General features: G+C 40.5%; 1 protein-coding gene across 1 annotated transcript in view; it reads right to left on the bottom strand.

The window, feature by feature from the left end:
* The window catches only part of LOC106095308 (uncharacterized), a 138,293-nt gene extending 132,392 nt beyond the window's left edge, over window positions 1-5,901 (bottom strand). The window contains exon 1 of the mRNA XM_059360901.1: window positions 4,240-5,901. Within this exon, the coding sequence (XP_059216884.1) occupies window positions 4,240-5,406 (1,167 nt within the window). The 5' untranslated portion in view covers window positions 5,407-5,901. The remainder of the gene's footprint in view (window positions 1-4,239) is intronic.
* Window positions 5,902-18,311: the final 12,410 nt, after the last annotated feature.

Genomic DNA, 18,311 nt, shown 5'->3' with positions numbered 1-18,311 from the left:
AGATCGGTCTAGATTTGGATATAGCAGCCATATAGACCCATCTTCGGATTTAGGGTCTTAGGCCCATAATAGCCACATTTATTATCCAATTTTACTGAAATTTGGGACAGTGAGTTGTGTTAGGCCCTTCGACATCCTTCGTCAATTTGGCTCAGATCGGTCCAGATTTGGATATATCTGCCATATGGACCGATCCTCCGATTTATTGTCTTAGGCCCATTAAAGCTACATTTAACATTATGAAATTTCATAATTTTAACGCTTCCAACATAACAAGTGAAAACTACGAAATCGCGCAACAAATCCGCTGTTTATGGGATTAAGACATTAAATAAGACATATTTTGATATAGTCCGATCCGAACCATTTTTGAGTCGGGTATCGGGAGTCCTTAATCAACTCACTACTTCAAAATTCAGCGAAATTGGCTAAAAATTGCTTCATTCTGCGTTTAATACCCGCAATCGGCAGATCGGTCTATATGGCAGGTATATCTAAATATAGTCCGATCTGAACCACATTTAGGGGTGACGACGGAGAGCTTGAAATAACTAACTGTTTCAAGTTTCAGCGAAATCGGGTTATAAATGCAGCTTTTACTGGCTCAAGAACCTTAATATGGCAGCCATAAACGTCAAAAGGCCTCTGTCCTTTAGAATTTTAATAATTTCATTGTTTTCGATAAAACTTAACAAGTAAAAAGGCGTTAAGTTCGGCCGGGCCGAACTTTGGATACCCACCACCTCGGGTATAAATGTAAACCATCTTTTATCAAAATCCAGTGAAAATTGCATACCTTATATCCCATAGCAGTTATTTCGAAATATGATCCGATTTGAACCAAATACTAGGAAGTACAAATCATTGTGCAATGAACCGATCTGAACCATATACGACACGGATGTCGAAAAGCCTAACATAGGTCACAGTGTCAAATTTCAGTGAAATCGGATTATAAATGCGCCTTTTATGTGGCCAAGACTATATGGCACCTAAATCCAAATCTGCACCGCTTTGGGCCAAGTTGCAGAAAAAACTCAAAGAGCCTAACATAACTCAAACTTCGATGAAATCGGATTATAAATGCGACTTTTTTGGACCCCAAAACCTTAAATCGAGATATCGGTCTATATGACAGCTATATCCAAATCTGGACCGATCTAAGCCAAATTGAAAAAGAACGTCGAAGGGCCCAACACAACTCACTGTCCGAAATTTTGGCGACATCGGACATTCAATGCGCCTTTTACGGCCCCAAAGTTTAAAATCGAGAGATTGGTCTATATGGCAGCTATATTCAAATCTGGACCGATCTATGCCATATTGCAGAGGTATGTCAAGGGCCTTCACTTAACTCACTGTCCCAAATTTCGACGACATCGGACAATAAATGCGCCGTTTATGGGCGCAAGACCTTAAATCGAGAGATCGGTCTATACGGCAGATATATCCAAATCTGAACCGATCCAAGCCAAATTGAGGAGGGATGTCGAGTGGCTCAACATAACTCTCTGTCCCAAATTTCAGTAAAATCGGATAATAAATGTGGCTATTATGGGCCTTAGACCCTAAATTGTTGGATCGGTCTATATGGCAGCTATATCCAAATCTGAACCGATCCAAGCCAAATTGAGGAGGGATGTCGAGAGGCCTAACATTACTCTCTGTCCCAAATTTCAGCAAAATCGGATAATAAATGTGGCTATTATGGACCTTAGACCCTAAATTGAAGGATCGGTCTATATGGCAGCTATATCCAAATCTGAACCGATTTGAGCCAAATTGACGAAGGATATCAAAGGGCCTAAGACAACTCACTCTCCTAAATTTCAGCAAAATCGGATAATAAATGTGGCTTTTATGGGTCAAAGACCCTAAATTGGAAGATCGGTCTATATGGCAGCTATATCCAAATCTGAACCGATCTGAGCCAAATTGACGAAGGATGTCGAAGGGCCTAACACAACTCTCTGTCCCAAATTTCAGCGAAATCGGATGTTAAATGTGGCTTTTATGGGCCTAAGGCCCTAAATTGGCGGATCGGTCTATGTGGGGGCTATATCCAAATTTTTACCGATCTGAGCCAAATTGACGAATAATGTCGAAGGTCCTTACAAAACTCCACGTCCCAAATTTCAGCAAAATCGGATAATAAATGTGCCTTTTATGGGCCTTAGACCCCAAATTGGCGGATCGGTCTATATGGCAGCTATATCCAAATTTTTACCGATCTGAGCCAAATTGACGAATAATGTCGAAGGTCCTAACAAAACTCCACGTCCCAAATTTCAGCAAAATGGGATAATAAATGTTGCTTTTATGGGCCTTAGACCCTAAATCGAGAAATCGGACTATGTGGCAGCTATATCCAAATCTAAACCGATCTGAGCCAAATTGACGATGGATGTCGAAGGGCCTAACACAACTCACGCTCCCGAATTTTAGCAAAATCGGATAATAAATGTGGCTTTTATTGGCCTAAATCGGCGGATCGGTCTATATGGGGGCCATATCAAGATATAGTCCGATATAGCCCATCTTCGAATTTAACCTGCTTATGGACAAAAAAAAGAATCTGTGCAAAGTTTCAGCTCAATATCTCTATTTTTGAAGGCTCTAGCGTGATTTCAACAAACAGACGTACGGACATGTCTAGATCGTCTTAGATTTTTACGCTGATCAAGAATATATATTCTCAATAGGGTCGGAAATGGATATTTCGATATGTTGCAAACGGAATGAAAAAATGAATATACCCCCATCCAACGGTGGTGGGTATAAAAAGTCATTGATGAACTTGACAAATGCGATCCGCGGTGGAGGGTATGTAAGATTCGGCCCTGTCGAACTTAGCACGCTTTTGATTGTTAAAGACTGCAACAGGATAAGAATTGCGCCCATTGGGGGCTCACGAAGTAAAATAGAAAGAAAAATTTATATGGGATCCCTATCGGGCTATAGACCGATTCAGACCATAATAAACACGTTTGTTGATGGTCATGAGAGGATCCGTCGTACAAAATTTCAGGAATATCGGATAATAATTGCGACCTCTAGGGGTCAAGAAGTGAAGATCCCAGATCGGTTTATATGGCAGCTATATCAGGCTATGAACCGATTTGAACCTTATTTGACACAGTTGTTGAAAATAAAAATAAAATACGTCATGCAAAATTTCAGTCAAATCGGATAGGAATTGCGCCCTCTAGAAGCTCAAGAAGTCAAATCCCCAGATCTGTTTATATGACAGCTATATCAGGATATGGACCGATTTAAACCATACTTGGCACAGTTGTTCGATATCATAACGAAACACTTCGTGCAAAAATTTATTCCAATCGGATAAGAATTGTGCCCTCTAGAGGCTCAAGAAATCAAGACCCAAGATCGGTTTATATGGCAGCTATATCATGTTATGGACCGATTTGAACCATACTTAAGACAGTTGTTGGATATCATCAGAAAACATGTCGTGCAAAATTTCATTCCAATCGGATAAGAATTGCGCACTCTAGAGGCTCAAGAAATCAAAACCCAAGATCGGATTATATGGCAGCTATATCAGGTTATGGACCGATTTGAACCATACTTGGCATAGTTGTTGGATATCATAACAAAACACGTCGTGCAAAATTCCATTCCAATCGGATAAGAATTGCCCACTCTAGAGGCTCAAGAAGTCAAGACCCAAGATCGGTTTATATGGCAGCTATATCAGGTTATGGACCGATTTGAACCATACTTGGCACAGTTGTTGAATATCACAACAAAACACGTCGTGCAAAATTTCATTCCAATCGGATAAGAATTGCGCACTCTAGAGGCTCAAGAAGTCAAGACCCAAGATCGGTTTATATGGCAGCTATATCAAAACATGGACCGATACAATACCAACCGACCTACATTAATAAAGAGTATTTGTGCAAAATTTCAAGCGGCTAGCTTTACTCCATCGGAAGTTAGCGTGCTTTCGACAGACAGACGGACGGACGGAGGGACGGACAGACGGACGGACATGGCTAGATCGACATAAAATTTCACGACGATCAAGAATATATATACTTTATGGGTTCTCAGACGAATATTTCGAGTAGTTACAATCAGAATGACAAAATTAGTATACCCCCCTTCTTATGGTGGAGGGTATAATAAAAACAAATTAAAAAAAATTTTTTGTGTCTAGTTTTTGTAAATTTTTTTTTTTTTTTTCAACGACAAAACCCTCCACCCCAAACCTACCTGATAATCCATAAAATGATCGAAATTCATATACGAGCAATTGTTGAACGCATCCATGTTATGCACTGCCACCTGCGAGCCATCCAACATTTGCATTTCTTCCGGTGAGGGAGGCGGTAGATCGACACCCTTAAACGATACCCGTTTGGGGGTTTGCGTAACCTGGTCATTAGTATGACTACCGCTGGTGGATTGCGAACGACGATTACGTCCCAAGGTGCCAGCCAAATTGCGGCCTCCCGTATGCATGGCATCGCCGGCAGCAGAGGCAAAAGTGCCCATCATATGGCTGAGCGACGCACAGCCAATGACTTGAGGGTGGTCCGCTGCAGCAGCATTGGATGCATTATGGGCATTGATGTTTTGAGTTGGCTGCAGTATAACCCCACAACCGCCAAAACGGAAATGGGGAATGCAGGTGGTGGTGGAGACACTCGCACCACATTCACTACCCTCAAAATCACTCTCATCCTGTTGGGTGAGGGGCAGCACTTTGGTGGACAAGGCTGTGGGTTGAAAGTTACGCGGTAAAGTGGCACACTCCAAGTGAGAATTGAGTCCTGCCGCCATAAGGGGATTATTGTTGGTAGTGCCTTGTGTTGCTGGTGCAGCTGCTGTGGATAGGCCATTAAAGTGGGCTGCCTTCATGGAAGGCTTCAGAGTACCTGTATACAGGATGTTAAGGGTCTGTGGTTGTTGTTGTGGAATCTGTTGCAGCTGTGGAAGCTGTTGTTCATTGCTGCTGCTGCCGACGGTGTTGCTTGGTGCCGCCGACTGCAACAGCAAAGCCGTGGTGGGCGTTGGGCCCAGTGTAAATTCTGTATTCGCTGGCGTCGTCGTGGCCAATATATGTGTGGGTTGTAGTTGATAGAAATGGGCGTGCGGAGGGCCTGTTGTCGTCGTCTGCTCACTGTTGCCCTCGCAATCGCCAACTGTGCCGGCTGCAGAGGAGGCATTTATCAGATGTGTTCCTGGGGGCATCATGGCTGTGGGTATCACCATAATGGGTAACATGGTCGTGGTGGTGGATGTACCAGAGCCCGAATGCGGTATATTAAGGGGGGTAGTTGCAGTAAGGGTGCCGCCACCTGCACCGCCACATGTAGAGCCGGCATGCATCAATTCCATTTGGCACATTTCCTCGTAGGTCAAGGGGCGCAAATCCATGTTGTTTATTTAGTTTTTGTTTTCTAATTCTTACAAAGGGACATGAAGATAGTGACTACTTTGTTCTGTTTAGAATGGCAGGATAAAGGGAGGGGAAAAACAAATTGCCGGCTTTTTCACACTCACTGGCCTAAAGGTATACAAACAGGTGCACAGACACAAACACCAAGACAAAAACACACCTCGCAGCAGTAAAAGTTTAATAAAGAAAGTCTTCGGGAAACGTTTTTTACAATTTCTTCAACGTTTTAGGTTTTTTTTTATAAAAGAATTTTTTTCTTTATTTCCTTGTAATTTTGTTCTTTTGTTTCCTTTTTTATTTAAATTTTTCTTGCTCTCGGCCTGCTGTTTTTTTTTACTTTAAATGCTTCTCCAATTTCAACTCTCTGCCATATTGCCTCTAATGGCCCATTGTAGTAACCATTCCTCCAGAAAAAAAAACCGTTTTAAAAATGTTTAGGCCTCCGATACGATTCAGACGATACAACCTTAGTTCTCAACGGCCACAAAACAACTGCCGCTTTAAAAGATGAAATCAGTAATGATTGGCTTCCATGGGGCTCTCACTTATCTGAAACAAAACCCACACACACTTATGCACAAATGTCTGCTTGCCTATTAGTATTTGTGTGTGTTGCCGCCTATTCAAAGGCTCTTAGCATCCACACACAAGCAATGAGATGCTCGTCTTCTCCATCTGTGCAGAGCGGAGTTTGCGTAGAACGATTTTAGCCCATGAGTTAAAGAAACTGGACCCCCAAAACAAAACAAAAAGCAAGGCAAAACAAACACAGATTCACAGAAAAAAGGAACAGAAGAAACAGAACTTCTGGCCGACGCAATTTTAACATTTGTATGAAAGTCTGCATGGTGTTGGAGTTTTTTCTTAGCAATACCCCAGAAAAGAAATAAAAAAATAAAAATTTGAACATAAATTATGCATCTCTACTTCAGCCTATCCCAACCAAAAAGCGGAAGCGGACCTTTATGTTGTTATGTTATGGAATTAGGGAGAAAATTAAATAAATTCCTTTATTTTTAAAAACATTATTCAATTTATTTAAATATTTGAACAAATTGTCATTTGGCGAGAGTATACCCAGTTTTCAAGGAAATAGGGCTTCACTTGTTTTTGAGGCCGAAAGACATAGAGTTTGGTTCCAGAAAAGAGCAGGAAGACTTGTCTCAAATTTCACCATATATACAACCAACTGTTGGTTGTGGATTTTTTTGCGGATTTGTATTTCACATTCACAGATAGATAGATAGATACCCATCTTATGGATACATACATATACAACCATGGCTCAGCAGCATACTAACACATACAAAATAAAGATAAATAAACAATTTTAATGCACACAGAAACGACAAAAATGTAATAAAAGCACGAAAATATTGCCAACAAAAAGTGGCATACTTGACATAAATTTCTCAAAAGTCGAAATGGGTTGGTTTTGCTGTTCATGCAAATGAATTAACGAGGCGATGCTTTAACAAAACAAAACGACAAGCTATTGTGAAGGGCATTTTAGGCAACAAGGAATTTTGTAAATTTTTATACCCACTACCGAAAGATGGGGGTATATTCATTTTGTCATTCCGTTTGCAACACATCGAAATATCCATTTCCGACCCTATAAAGTATATATATTCTTGATCAGCATAAAAACCTACGACGATCGAGACATGTCCGTCCGTCTGTCCGTCTGTCTGTTGAAATCACGCTACAGTCTTTAAAAATAGAGATATTGAGCTGGAACTTTGCACAGATTCTTTTTTTGTCCATAAGCAGGTTAAGTTCGAAGATGGGCAATATCGGACTATATCTTGGTATAGCCCCCATATAGACCGATCCAACGATTTAGGATCTTAGGCCCATAAAAGCCATATTTATTATCCGATTTTGCTGAAATTTGGGACAGTGAGTTGTGTTAGGCCCTCCGACATCTCTCTTCAATTTGGCTTAGATCGGTTCATATTTGGATATAGCTGCCATATAGACCGATCCAACGATTTAGGGTCTTAGGCCCTAAATCGTTGGATCCCCCGATTAAGGGTCTTAGGCCCATTATAGCCATATTTATTATCCGATTTTGCTGAAATTTTGGACAGTGAGTTGTGTTTGGCCCCTCGATATCTTTCGTCAATTTGGCTCAGATCGTTCCAGATTTGGATATAGCTGCCATATAGACCGATCTCTCGGTTTTAGGTTTTGGGCCCATAAAAAGCGTATTTATTGTTCGATGTTGCCGAAATTTGGGACAAAGGATTAAGTTAAGCCCCTCCACATATTTCTGCAATATGGTCGATCAAGATTTGCATATAGCTGCCATATAGACCGATATCTCGATTTAAAGTCTTGGCCCCAAAACAGGCGCATTTATAATCCGATTTAACTGAAATTTGACACATTGACTTATGTTAGGCTTTTCGACATCCATATTGTATATGATTCAGATCGGTTTTCTTTTAGATATAGCTACTAAAAAGACCAATATTTTGTTATACATAATTAAACAATGACTTGTACTTATTTGTATTTGGTCCAAATCGGATCATATTTCGATATACATTGCTATGGGACAAAAGGTATGCAATTTTCACCAGATTTTGATGAAAGGTGGTTTATATATATACCCGATGTGGTGGGAATCCAAATTTGTTCGACTCCATCTCCAAGACTCCGGCTTCGCGACCCGGGTACAAATAAGACTGATTGTGCTAAAACTGAATCAGACACCACTCATTGACATGAGATAGGTCCTTCAAATAATCTTTAGAGGAATGTTCGTACTCGTGTTTTGTCTTTCAATTTTCTGGTTGTTCGGAACAGATTACCACAAATGTTGCTAATATTAGTATCAAAACAAGTAAAAAGGCGATCTGTCAATCATAAGTCAATGTGTCAAAATTCAGTTAAATCGGATTATAAATGCGCCTTTTTTGGGGCGAAGGCTTTAAATTGAGATATAAGTCTATATGGCAGCTATATGCAAATCTTGATCGATCTAGACCAAATTGCAGAAATATGTGAAGGGGCTTAACTTAACTCTCTGTCCCAAATTTCGGCGGCATCGGACAATAAATGCGCCTTTTATGGACCCAAAACATTAAATCGAGAGATCGGTCTAAATGACAGCTAAATCCAAATCTGGACCGATCTAAGTGAAATTGAAGAAGGATATCGAAGGGCCTAGCACAACTCACAGTCCCAAATCGCGGCGACATCGGACAATAAATGCGCTTTTTATGGCCCAAAATACTAAAACCGAGTGGTCGGTCTATATGACAGCAATATCCAAATCTGGACCGATCTGGGCAAAATTGACGAAGGATATCGAAGGACCTAACACAACCCACTGTATGGAATTTCAGCAAGATCGGATAATAAATGTGACTTTTATGAGCCTAAGACCCTAAATCGGAGCATCGGTCTATATGGCAGCTATATCCAAATCTGAACCGATCTAGGCCAAATTGACCAACGATGTCCAAGGGCCCAACACAACTCACTGTCTCAAATTTCAGCAAAATCGGATAATAAATGTGGCTTTTATGGGCCTAAGACCCTAAATCGGAGGATCGGTCTATATGGCAGCTATATCCAAATCTAGACTGATCTGGGCGAAGGATGTTGACGAAGGATGTTGAAGGGCCAAATACAACTCACTGTCCCAAATTTCAGCAGGATTGGATAATAAATGTGGATAAAATGGCCCTAAGACCCTTAAACGGCGGATCGGTCTATATGGGGGCTATATCAAGATATAGTCCGATATATCCCATCTTCGAACTTAACCTGCTTATGGACAAACAAAGAAGCTGTGCAAAGTTTCAGCTCAATATCTCTATTTTTGAAGAATGTAGCGTGATTTCAACAGACGGACGGACATGTCTAGATGGTTTTAGATTTTTACGCTGATCAAAAATATATATAATTTACTAGTTGACCCGGGCCCGCTCCGCTGTGTCTTCTTTTGCTTTATATGGAACAAACGTTTCTTTGGAATATTTATTTTCGACAATTAAAGACCTTTTAGTGAAATACCATGCTACGAAAATAGTATATCACTTGATTAACATTTTAACAATATAAGTGCCTTTATCTGAATCCCATATGATCTTTATTGCTCTACGAATTTAAGTATGGATGTAAGGTGTACTCCATTCTTTAAATACTTAATTTAAGTCTGATATTCTCATGATCTCTGATTTAGAGGTGTTTTCGGGGGTGAGGTGGTCTCCCAGGCACTTGACCCTGAAAAAATATCAGCATCGTGCTCTTCTTTCAAAAGCCATTTATTTAAACCCCATATAGCCATTGGTTTAGGGGAGTTTACACGATGAGGCCCCAAAACACAAGGCCCAAAATAGGTTATCAAAATCGTTTTCTAATCTCAAATACCTTTCATTTGAGCCACATATTGGAATGGTCGAAAATTTTTTTTCCTTTGAGGGTGTTTTGGGAAATGCGTGATGCCCTACATACATGGTCCTACATTTGGATATCAAATTTGTATTCCATATTGCGATGGTCACTAAATAATAGCTGTTTGTGAGGTATTTTGGTATAGGGATAGACCCCCAGGAAATTGGTTCCGAAAAGGGGTATCAATTCTTGCTATACCCCTCAATACCTTTCATTTAAGCTCCACGTTGACATGGTCGGTAAATATGACCGATTTTAGGGTGTTTTGGGGATTGGGGTGGTCCCCCAAACACTAAGCCCGGAAAATATATCAGCAACGTGCTCTATTCTCATATATCTATATATCATTTATTTTTTAAACCTCATATTGCCATTGCCCTCAAAATTGGATATCAAATTCGTTTTCTAATCTCATTTAAACTCCTTATTGCAAAAGTCAGCAAATATGTCCGATTTGGGGTATTGGCCCCAAAAACTATGAATATTTAGTTCCATTCTTTTAAGACCCAAATTGTCTCGGTGAGCAAATATGTCCTATTTGGGGGTTGTTATGGTGGTGGGACGTACGCTAGACAGGTGGGACGTACGCTAGATATCAGACACGTGATTTACTCCCACATACCTTTAATTTGAGCCCCATATTTAAATAGTCGGCAAAAATGAACGGCTTGGGGGGTGTTTTGCGGGACGGGCGGCCACTCAGTGAGTTGGCCTTGAAAATATATATCGGATTCGCGTTCTACTTTAAAAATCCTCCTGTTAGAGATTCATATTGCAATAGTCAGAAAATTCGTCCTATTTGGGTGGTGTTGTGGGGGTGGGGTTGCCTCATAGACACTTTTCCCTAATATTGATATCAAATTCGTGCTTTACTCCCAAAGGCCTTTCATTTGAGCCCCATATTTTGCTATGGTCGTAAATTTGTCCACTTTAGGGGATGTTTTTGGTGAGAGGTGGCCCCCAAAACACTTGGTCCCATATTTGAATATTAGATTCGTATTCTGCATTAAAATACCTTTTATTTAAGCCCCATGTTGCCATGGTCAGTAAATAAGTCCAGTTTTGGGGGTGTTTTGGGGAAGGGGTTCACCTCCATAGAAACGTGGTCCCACATTTGGATATCAGATTCGTATTCTACTCGCAAATACCTTTCATTTGAGCCCCATATTGCCATAGTCGGTAAATATGTCCGATTTAGGGGTGTTTTGGGGCTTGGGGTGGTCCCCCTAGCACTTGGTCTGACAATTGGCTATCACATACGTTTTCTTATCCTAAATACCTTTCATTTGAGTCCCATATTGTCGTGATTGGTCTAAATATATGTTTGGTAGGTTTTAGGGTGGGGCGGACCCTTAGGTACCCCATCCGAAATTTGGATACCAAATTTTTATTTTTAGGGTACTACATGGGAGCACACAAAATTTCGCTTAAATCGCACCACCCATCTTCGAGATCTGGCGATTCTGAAAATTTGGGTAAGGGGGAGGGTCCGCCCCCCATTCAGATATCAAAAAATGTAGTACCCTATTTTCATCACGGGGTCATTATGCACCATCTGTGAAAATGTCAAGAATATCAGTTCAGCCGTTTCATAGTCTATAAGGAACACTCAAACATACAAACAAAAAAAAAACAAACAAACAAACGAATTTACAAACAAACACAAATTAATTTTTATACCCACCACCGAAGGATGGGGGTATATTCATTTTGTCATTCCGTTTGCAACACATCGAAATATCCATCTCCGACCCTATAAAGTATATATATTCTTGATCAGCGTAAAAATCTAAGACGATCTAGACATGTACGTCTGTCTGTCTGCTGAAATCACGCTACAGCCTTCCAAAATAGAGATATTGAGCTGAAACTTTGCACAGATTCTTTTTTGTCCATTAGCAGGTTAAGTTCGAAGATCGGATATATCGGACTATATCTTGATATAGCCCCCATATAGACCGATCCGCCGATTTAGGGTCTTCGGCCAATAAAAGCCACATTTATTTTCCGATTTTGCCGAAATTTGGGAGCGTGAGTTGTGTTAGGCCCTTCGACATCCTCCGTCAATATGGCTCAGATCGGTCCAGATTTAGATATAGCTGCCATATAAACCGATCCTCCGATTAAGGGTCTTAAGCCCACAAAAGCCAATTTTATTATCCGATTTGGTGAAATTTCGCACAGTGAGTTGTCTTAGGCCCTTCGACATCCTCCGTCAATTTGGATCAGATCCGTTCAACTTTGGATATAGCCCCCATATAGACCCATCCGCCGATTTAGGGTCTTAGGCCCATAAAAGCCTCATTTATTATCCGATTTTGCTGAACTTTGGGACAGTGACTTGTGTTATGCCCTTCGACATCCTTCGTCAAGTTGGCCCAGATCGGTCCAAATTTGGATATAGCTGCCATATAGACCGATCCGCCGATTTAGGGTCTTAGGCCCATAAAAACCACATTTATTATCCGATTTTGCTGAAATTTTGGACAGTGAGTTGTGTTAGGCCCTTCGACATCCTTCACCAATTTGGCCCAGATCGGTCCAGATTTGGATATAGCTGCCATATAGACCGATCCTCCGATTTAGGGTCATAGGCCCTTAAAAGCTACATTTATTACCAGATTTTGCTGAAATTTGGGACAGTGAGTTGCCTTAGGCCCTTCGACATCCTCCGTCAATATGGCTCAGATCGGTTCAGATTTGGATATAGCTGCCATATAAACCGATCCTCCAATTTAGGGTCTTATGCCCATAAAAGCCACATTTATTATCCGATTTTGCTGAAATTCGGGACAGTGAGTTGTGTTAGGCCCATCGACATCCTTCGTCAATTTGGCTCAGATCGGTCCAGATTTGGATATAGCTGCCATATAGATCGATTTTCCGATTTATGGTGTAAGGCCCATAAAAGCCACATTCATTATCCGATTTAGCTGAAATTTGGGACAGTGAGTTGTTTTGAACCCTTCGACATTTTTCATTACCACTAGATCGTCTAAGATTTCGTCTATATAGCTGCTATGGGGCGTAAAGTATGCATTTTTCACTGGATTTTGATGAAAGGTTGTTCACATATATACCCGAGGTGATGGGTATCCAAAGTTCGGCCCGGCCGAACTTGACGCCTTTTTACTTGCTGTATATAAGATTAAGGATTTTTCGTCATTATATGACAGCTATACCCAAATCTGAAATGATCTACGCCAAATTAAAGAAGTATGTTTAGGGGCCTAACACAACATACTATCCCAAATTTAAGCGAAATCGGACGATAAATGTGGCCTTTACCGGCCTAATACCCTAAATCGATAGATCGGTCTATATGGCAGCTATATCTAAATCCAGACCGATGTGGGCCGTATTGAGCAAGGACATAGAGGAGCCCAACACAACTCACTGTGAAAAATTTAAGAGAAATTGGATAAAAACATGCGGCTTTAATGGGCTTAAGACCTTTTATTAGCAGATCGGTGTATATGGGGCTATATCAAGATATAGCTCATATTCGAATCTAACTAGCCTATGGGGGTATACTAATCTAGTTTTTAACGCCTCGAAATATTCGTCTAAGACCAAAAAAATAATGTATATATTATATTCTTGATCGTCTAGACGTTCTGAGTCGATCTAGCCATGTCCGTCCGTCCGTCTGTCGCAATCACGATAGCAGTCTAACGCGTAAAACTAGCCGCTTAAAATTTTGCACAGATACTTAATATTGGTGTAGATCGTTGAGGATTTCAAATGGGCCATATCGGTTCTGGTTTAGATAATTTTCTTGAAAATAAAATTTCTTAGAAACTTTCTCTGAGGACAAAATTTCTAAGAAACTTTCTGTTAAGACACATTTTCTAAGAAATCTTCTATAAGACAAAATTTCTAGGCGAAACACGTCAAAAGGTGGTTGGTGTGTTGTGATCTCTGGCTTTCTTTTTCCATTGTAAAAAAATCTCCCATCATTAAGCTTGTCTCGAGAGAAAAACACACGAAAATTTTCTGTACTTGTTCTGAATAAAGGAAAAATTTCTGTAAAAATTTTCTCTAAAAGCCAAATTTCTATGAAAATGTCCCTTAGGTCCGTCACCTCTGCCCGTTCGCCCGCCTGTGCGTCTGTCCGTTCGTCTGTCTTTCATCTGTCCGTCTGTTTGTCAGTCTGTATTGTGTCTGCCTGTCAGTCGAAGTCCCGACAGCGGTCAAACGAATAAAAGTATATGCTTAAAATTTTCCAAAATAAAAAAAAAATCGGTTAATGAAGTTGTTGGGGAATTAATTTCAATTCTTTAGTTTCATAGAATCGGGAATTGTTATCAAATTTGGCACGGACTGTCTGGTTATGTTTTCCAACATCCCATTGGCACTCGATAAGTAGCTCATACGGGTCATAGAAGCTTTAAATTATGTCTGAGTTGTCAGAAATTCGGAACATGAACTACTCATACATATGCCCTTAAACTAAGTTCATTTGTGTAAATTTTTGTTTAAATCTACGTTTGGGGGTTCCCGGCGGATCTTAGCACTTGTAAATTTTACTGAGTACCATTAATGCGTATAAGTGCTAACAAAAACACATATTCCCATAACTTATACGGCCTATTTCCCTCAAAACACAAATCAACACAGTTTCATAATTTGATTTCTTAACATTTCCTTAATCGAACAAAACAAGAATGCGATAAAAGATTCATACACGCATAAGCCGTATGAGATTACTAATAAGTTAAAGCAGTTATTTCAAAAGGATGCAATTTGTTGTGTATGATGAAAAATTGCTTACTTTTTACATCTAATAATTCCTTCCTCAAGTTTAAAATATGTGCTCTGACTCAATTCTACTCCATTTGAAGTAATTGATGCGTTTAAGTGATAACATTTATCATACAAACTCACATAAGTAATGTTATGCATGTACATTTACGTAACAGCTATACAGAAATATATCAAAATATTCATGGTTTTTTCGTAATGTGAATATCTTGAAACTATTGTAACAAACATTTATGACAAGTATAGATTTCTATGAGAAAATTAAAAAAAAAAGTAAAAGCGTGCCAACTTCGGCCTGGCCGAATCTTATATACCCTCCACCATGGATGGCATTTGTCGAGTTCTATTCCCGGCATCTCTTCTTGGACAAAAAAGATATAAGAAAAGATTTGCTCGGCTATTAGAGCGATATCAGGAAATGGTTCGGTTTGGACCACAATTAAATTATATGTTGTAGACCTATGTAAATTGTCAGCTAATTCCAATAAGAATTGCGCCCATTGGGAGCTCAAGAAGTAAAATAAGAAGAGATCGATTTATATGGGAGCTATATCGGGCTATAGACCGATTGAACCGATTAACCGATTTGAACCATACTTGGCACAGTTGTTGGATATCATAACAACGGTTGCAAACGGAATGACTAAATGAATATACCACCTATCCTACGGTGGTGGATATAATAAATAAATAAAAGTTTAAATTAATGCATAACTGCATTTCGTAAAAACAAACTTCCAGAAATTGCCGATAACTGAAAAGCAATATTTTGGTTTAGTAAAGTAAAAAAAGAAATTGTTGCACATTTCGTGTCAACAAAATTACAAATTAATTGCTATCAACATGTGCAGTTGTAAAGATTTTTTCAATGTCGAAGGAAGAGTAGAAATTTTGCAAAATTTTTTATGTAAGTTAAAAACAAGTAAGAGAAAGTTAAAAACAAGTAAGAGATGGGTCGTATATGCCGAGTTCTATGCCCGTTATCTCTTTTCAGGCAAACAAAGAATATTGAATAAGAACTGTTATGTTGTTGGAGTTATATCAAGTGTTAGTCCGATTCGGACCATATATGAATGCTGAACATTGTAGATGTCTTTGTCTAATATTTCAGTTCATTCGGATATGAATTGCGCCTTGAAGAGGCTCAAAAAGCAACATCGGGATTCCGAGCATATTAGACACGAATGTTGAAGGTCATGAGAGAAGCCGTTGTACAAAGTTTCAGCCAAATCGGATGAGAATTGCGTGCTCTATTGGCTCAAGAAGTCAATATCCAAGATCGGTTTATATGACAGCCATACCAGATTATGAACCGATTTGAATAATACTTAATAAAGTTGTTGAAAGTGCTAACAGAACACAACGTGCAAAACCTTAGTTAAATCGGACGAGAATTGCGCCCTCTAGAGACTGAAGAAGTCAAGACCCAAGATCGGTATACATTGCAGCTATATCACAACATGGACCGATTTAAACAATACGTAGTGTAGTAGTTGGAAGTAATACCAAAACACCACGTGCAAAATTTCAGTCATATCGGGCGAGAATTGCGCCCTCTAGAGGCTGAAGAAGTCAAGACCCAAGATCGGTTTATATGACAGCTATATTAAAACATAGACCGATTTGGCCCATTTACAATCCCAACCGACCCACACTTATAAAAGGTATTGGTGCAAAATTTCAAGCGGCTAGCTTAACTCCTTCGAAAGTTATCGTGCTTTCGACAGACAGACGGACGGAAGGACAGACGAGTGGACATGGTTAGATCGACTTAAAATGACGTGTCGATCAAGAATATATATACTTTGTGGGGCCTCAGACGCATATTTCGAGGTGTTACAAACTGAATGACGAAATTAGTATTCCCCCATCCTATGGTAGAGGGTATAAAAAGGAAATCTATGTTAGGAATACCGTGCTTATTACAAAAGCCTCAATTGTTTTCCATACCACTCCCCTAAGTTTGTTCATATCTGGCATTGTGTCCTCACCTAAGTGCCGGTATCGGTTAGCCGCGAAAGTCGGACAATGACAAAGGAAATGCTCCAATGTCTCATCATCTTCCCCGCATGCCCTACACATGCTACCACTTGCAGCATCGATTTTAAATAAGTGAACTCGTAGTCCTATGTGTCCTGTCATGATACCAATAGCTATACTGACCGCCTTCTTGTTTCCTTTCAGTAATAGCCTCGACTTCCCACGATCTGAATCACCCCCAAGGATTTTCGTAGTCCTACCGACCGTTTTGCGGTTCCACAGTGTTGCATGCGCATTCATCGCTAACGCCCTTAACTCGCACTGCGTCGACCCGAAAGGCTTCAGGCTAACCAATTAATTGACGGCAGTCCTCTGGTCTTCACCGCCAAATCGTCTGCCCTTTCATTCCCCTATACTCCGTTATGGCTCGGCACCCAAACGATGCGGAGTTTGCCATCCTTGAAACAGGCGTTGATCTCCTTCTTAGACTGCAAGACTGTTGGTTCTTATAGCCCTTATGGCAATTTTACTGTCCGTTAAGATATTCTCACTCGACGTTCTCGCGTTAGCACCACACCTTTTACCGCATTCCGTGATCGCCCAGGTTTCCGCCTGCATGACCGTATTATGGCAAAGCAGTCTCAAACAGATCTTAGAACCCCAGGCCCAGGCTTTCAGAGTATATGCAGGCCTCAGACATGCTGTGAAAATATTGGCTTGGTGGGGCGCCAGATAGTCTGCATCCTTCTGTAGTAACGCCGGAAATATTCCATCAGGTCCGGGTGACTGATGCTCCTCAAGGATTCCTTCACCATAAACTACGTAATTATAAAACTTCGATCAACATCATTATTCCAAGATTCCGGTATCCCCGTGAATCCCGTCGTATCCTGTACAAAATGCGTTTTTATCAAAAGCCTCTACATGTCCTTCTTTGTCTCTGCTCCCATTCCTATCTCGTCTACTAATGTTTCAGTTTAGACATGGGTTTTTGAGAGAAACTTTTTATCTTGACGGCGCCATTAACGCTATCGACCTGTTCGCAGAAAGCACGTTTAGCCACTCTGGTTATCTTATTGTATTCCTTGAGCCGTGTGTAATGCACATCCCGATAAACTTCCGCTTTCTTTACGTCTCTTATGTCCTCTTGCCCAATATTGCGAATCTCCCGGTCATCCAGGGTTTTTCTTTGGCTGATTTTCTTTATCGAAGAGGACAACTATCTTCGAAGGACCCCATCAGAGCAATCGTAATCCTGTTGATGTTTTAGTCAATGTCTTCTATGCTTGGATATTCTCCCTGATCCTATTAACAATGGTAGCGGTGTTACCATTATCAAGTGTTATTAGGTCGTTAGTATTCAAGAACTCTGCGAGGGCTTGGTCCCGCTTATTAGTATTGGTACTACCCCACGAAATGTGGTGAGAGTCAGATCGAACCCATCGTTTCCTGTCTGTTTTGCTTTCCTCACTAGCCGTTGCAGCTCCGACGTGTGTGGCGGTGTCGGAGAGTCGAAATGCAGATAAAGTGATGCCAGGTATGCGCCACCGTCTTCCTATCTCCCCACTGTTGCATCCGACGTTGACAACTCTGGGTGACAACGCAGGTGAATATTGCCCTTGCTGATTTTCTCCAACATTGCGTGTGTAGCAGTTTCGCTCCGGTTAATGTTTATCTGTATTACCTCAATCATTGGTCCTCCAGTAGATGGGCATCTTGGGAGTGGGTG

This window comes from Stomoxys calcitrans, chromosome 1 (genome assembly GCF_963082655.1).
Source record: "Stomoxys calcitrans chromosome 1, idStoCalc2.1, whole genome shotgun sequence".
In the NCBI taxonomy this organism is placed as follows: domain Eukaryota; kingdom Metazoa; phylum Arthropoda; class Insecta; order Diptera; family Muscidae; genus Stomoxys; species Stomoxys calcitrans.
Note: the sequence above shows the minus strand (reverse complement) of the source record. Positions and strands in the feature narration are given on the sequence as shown.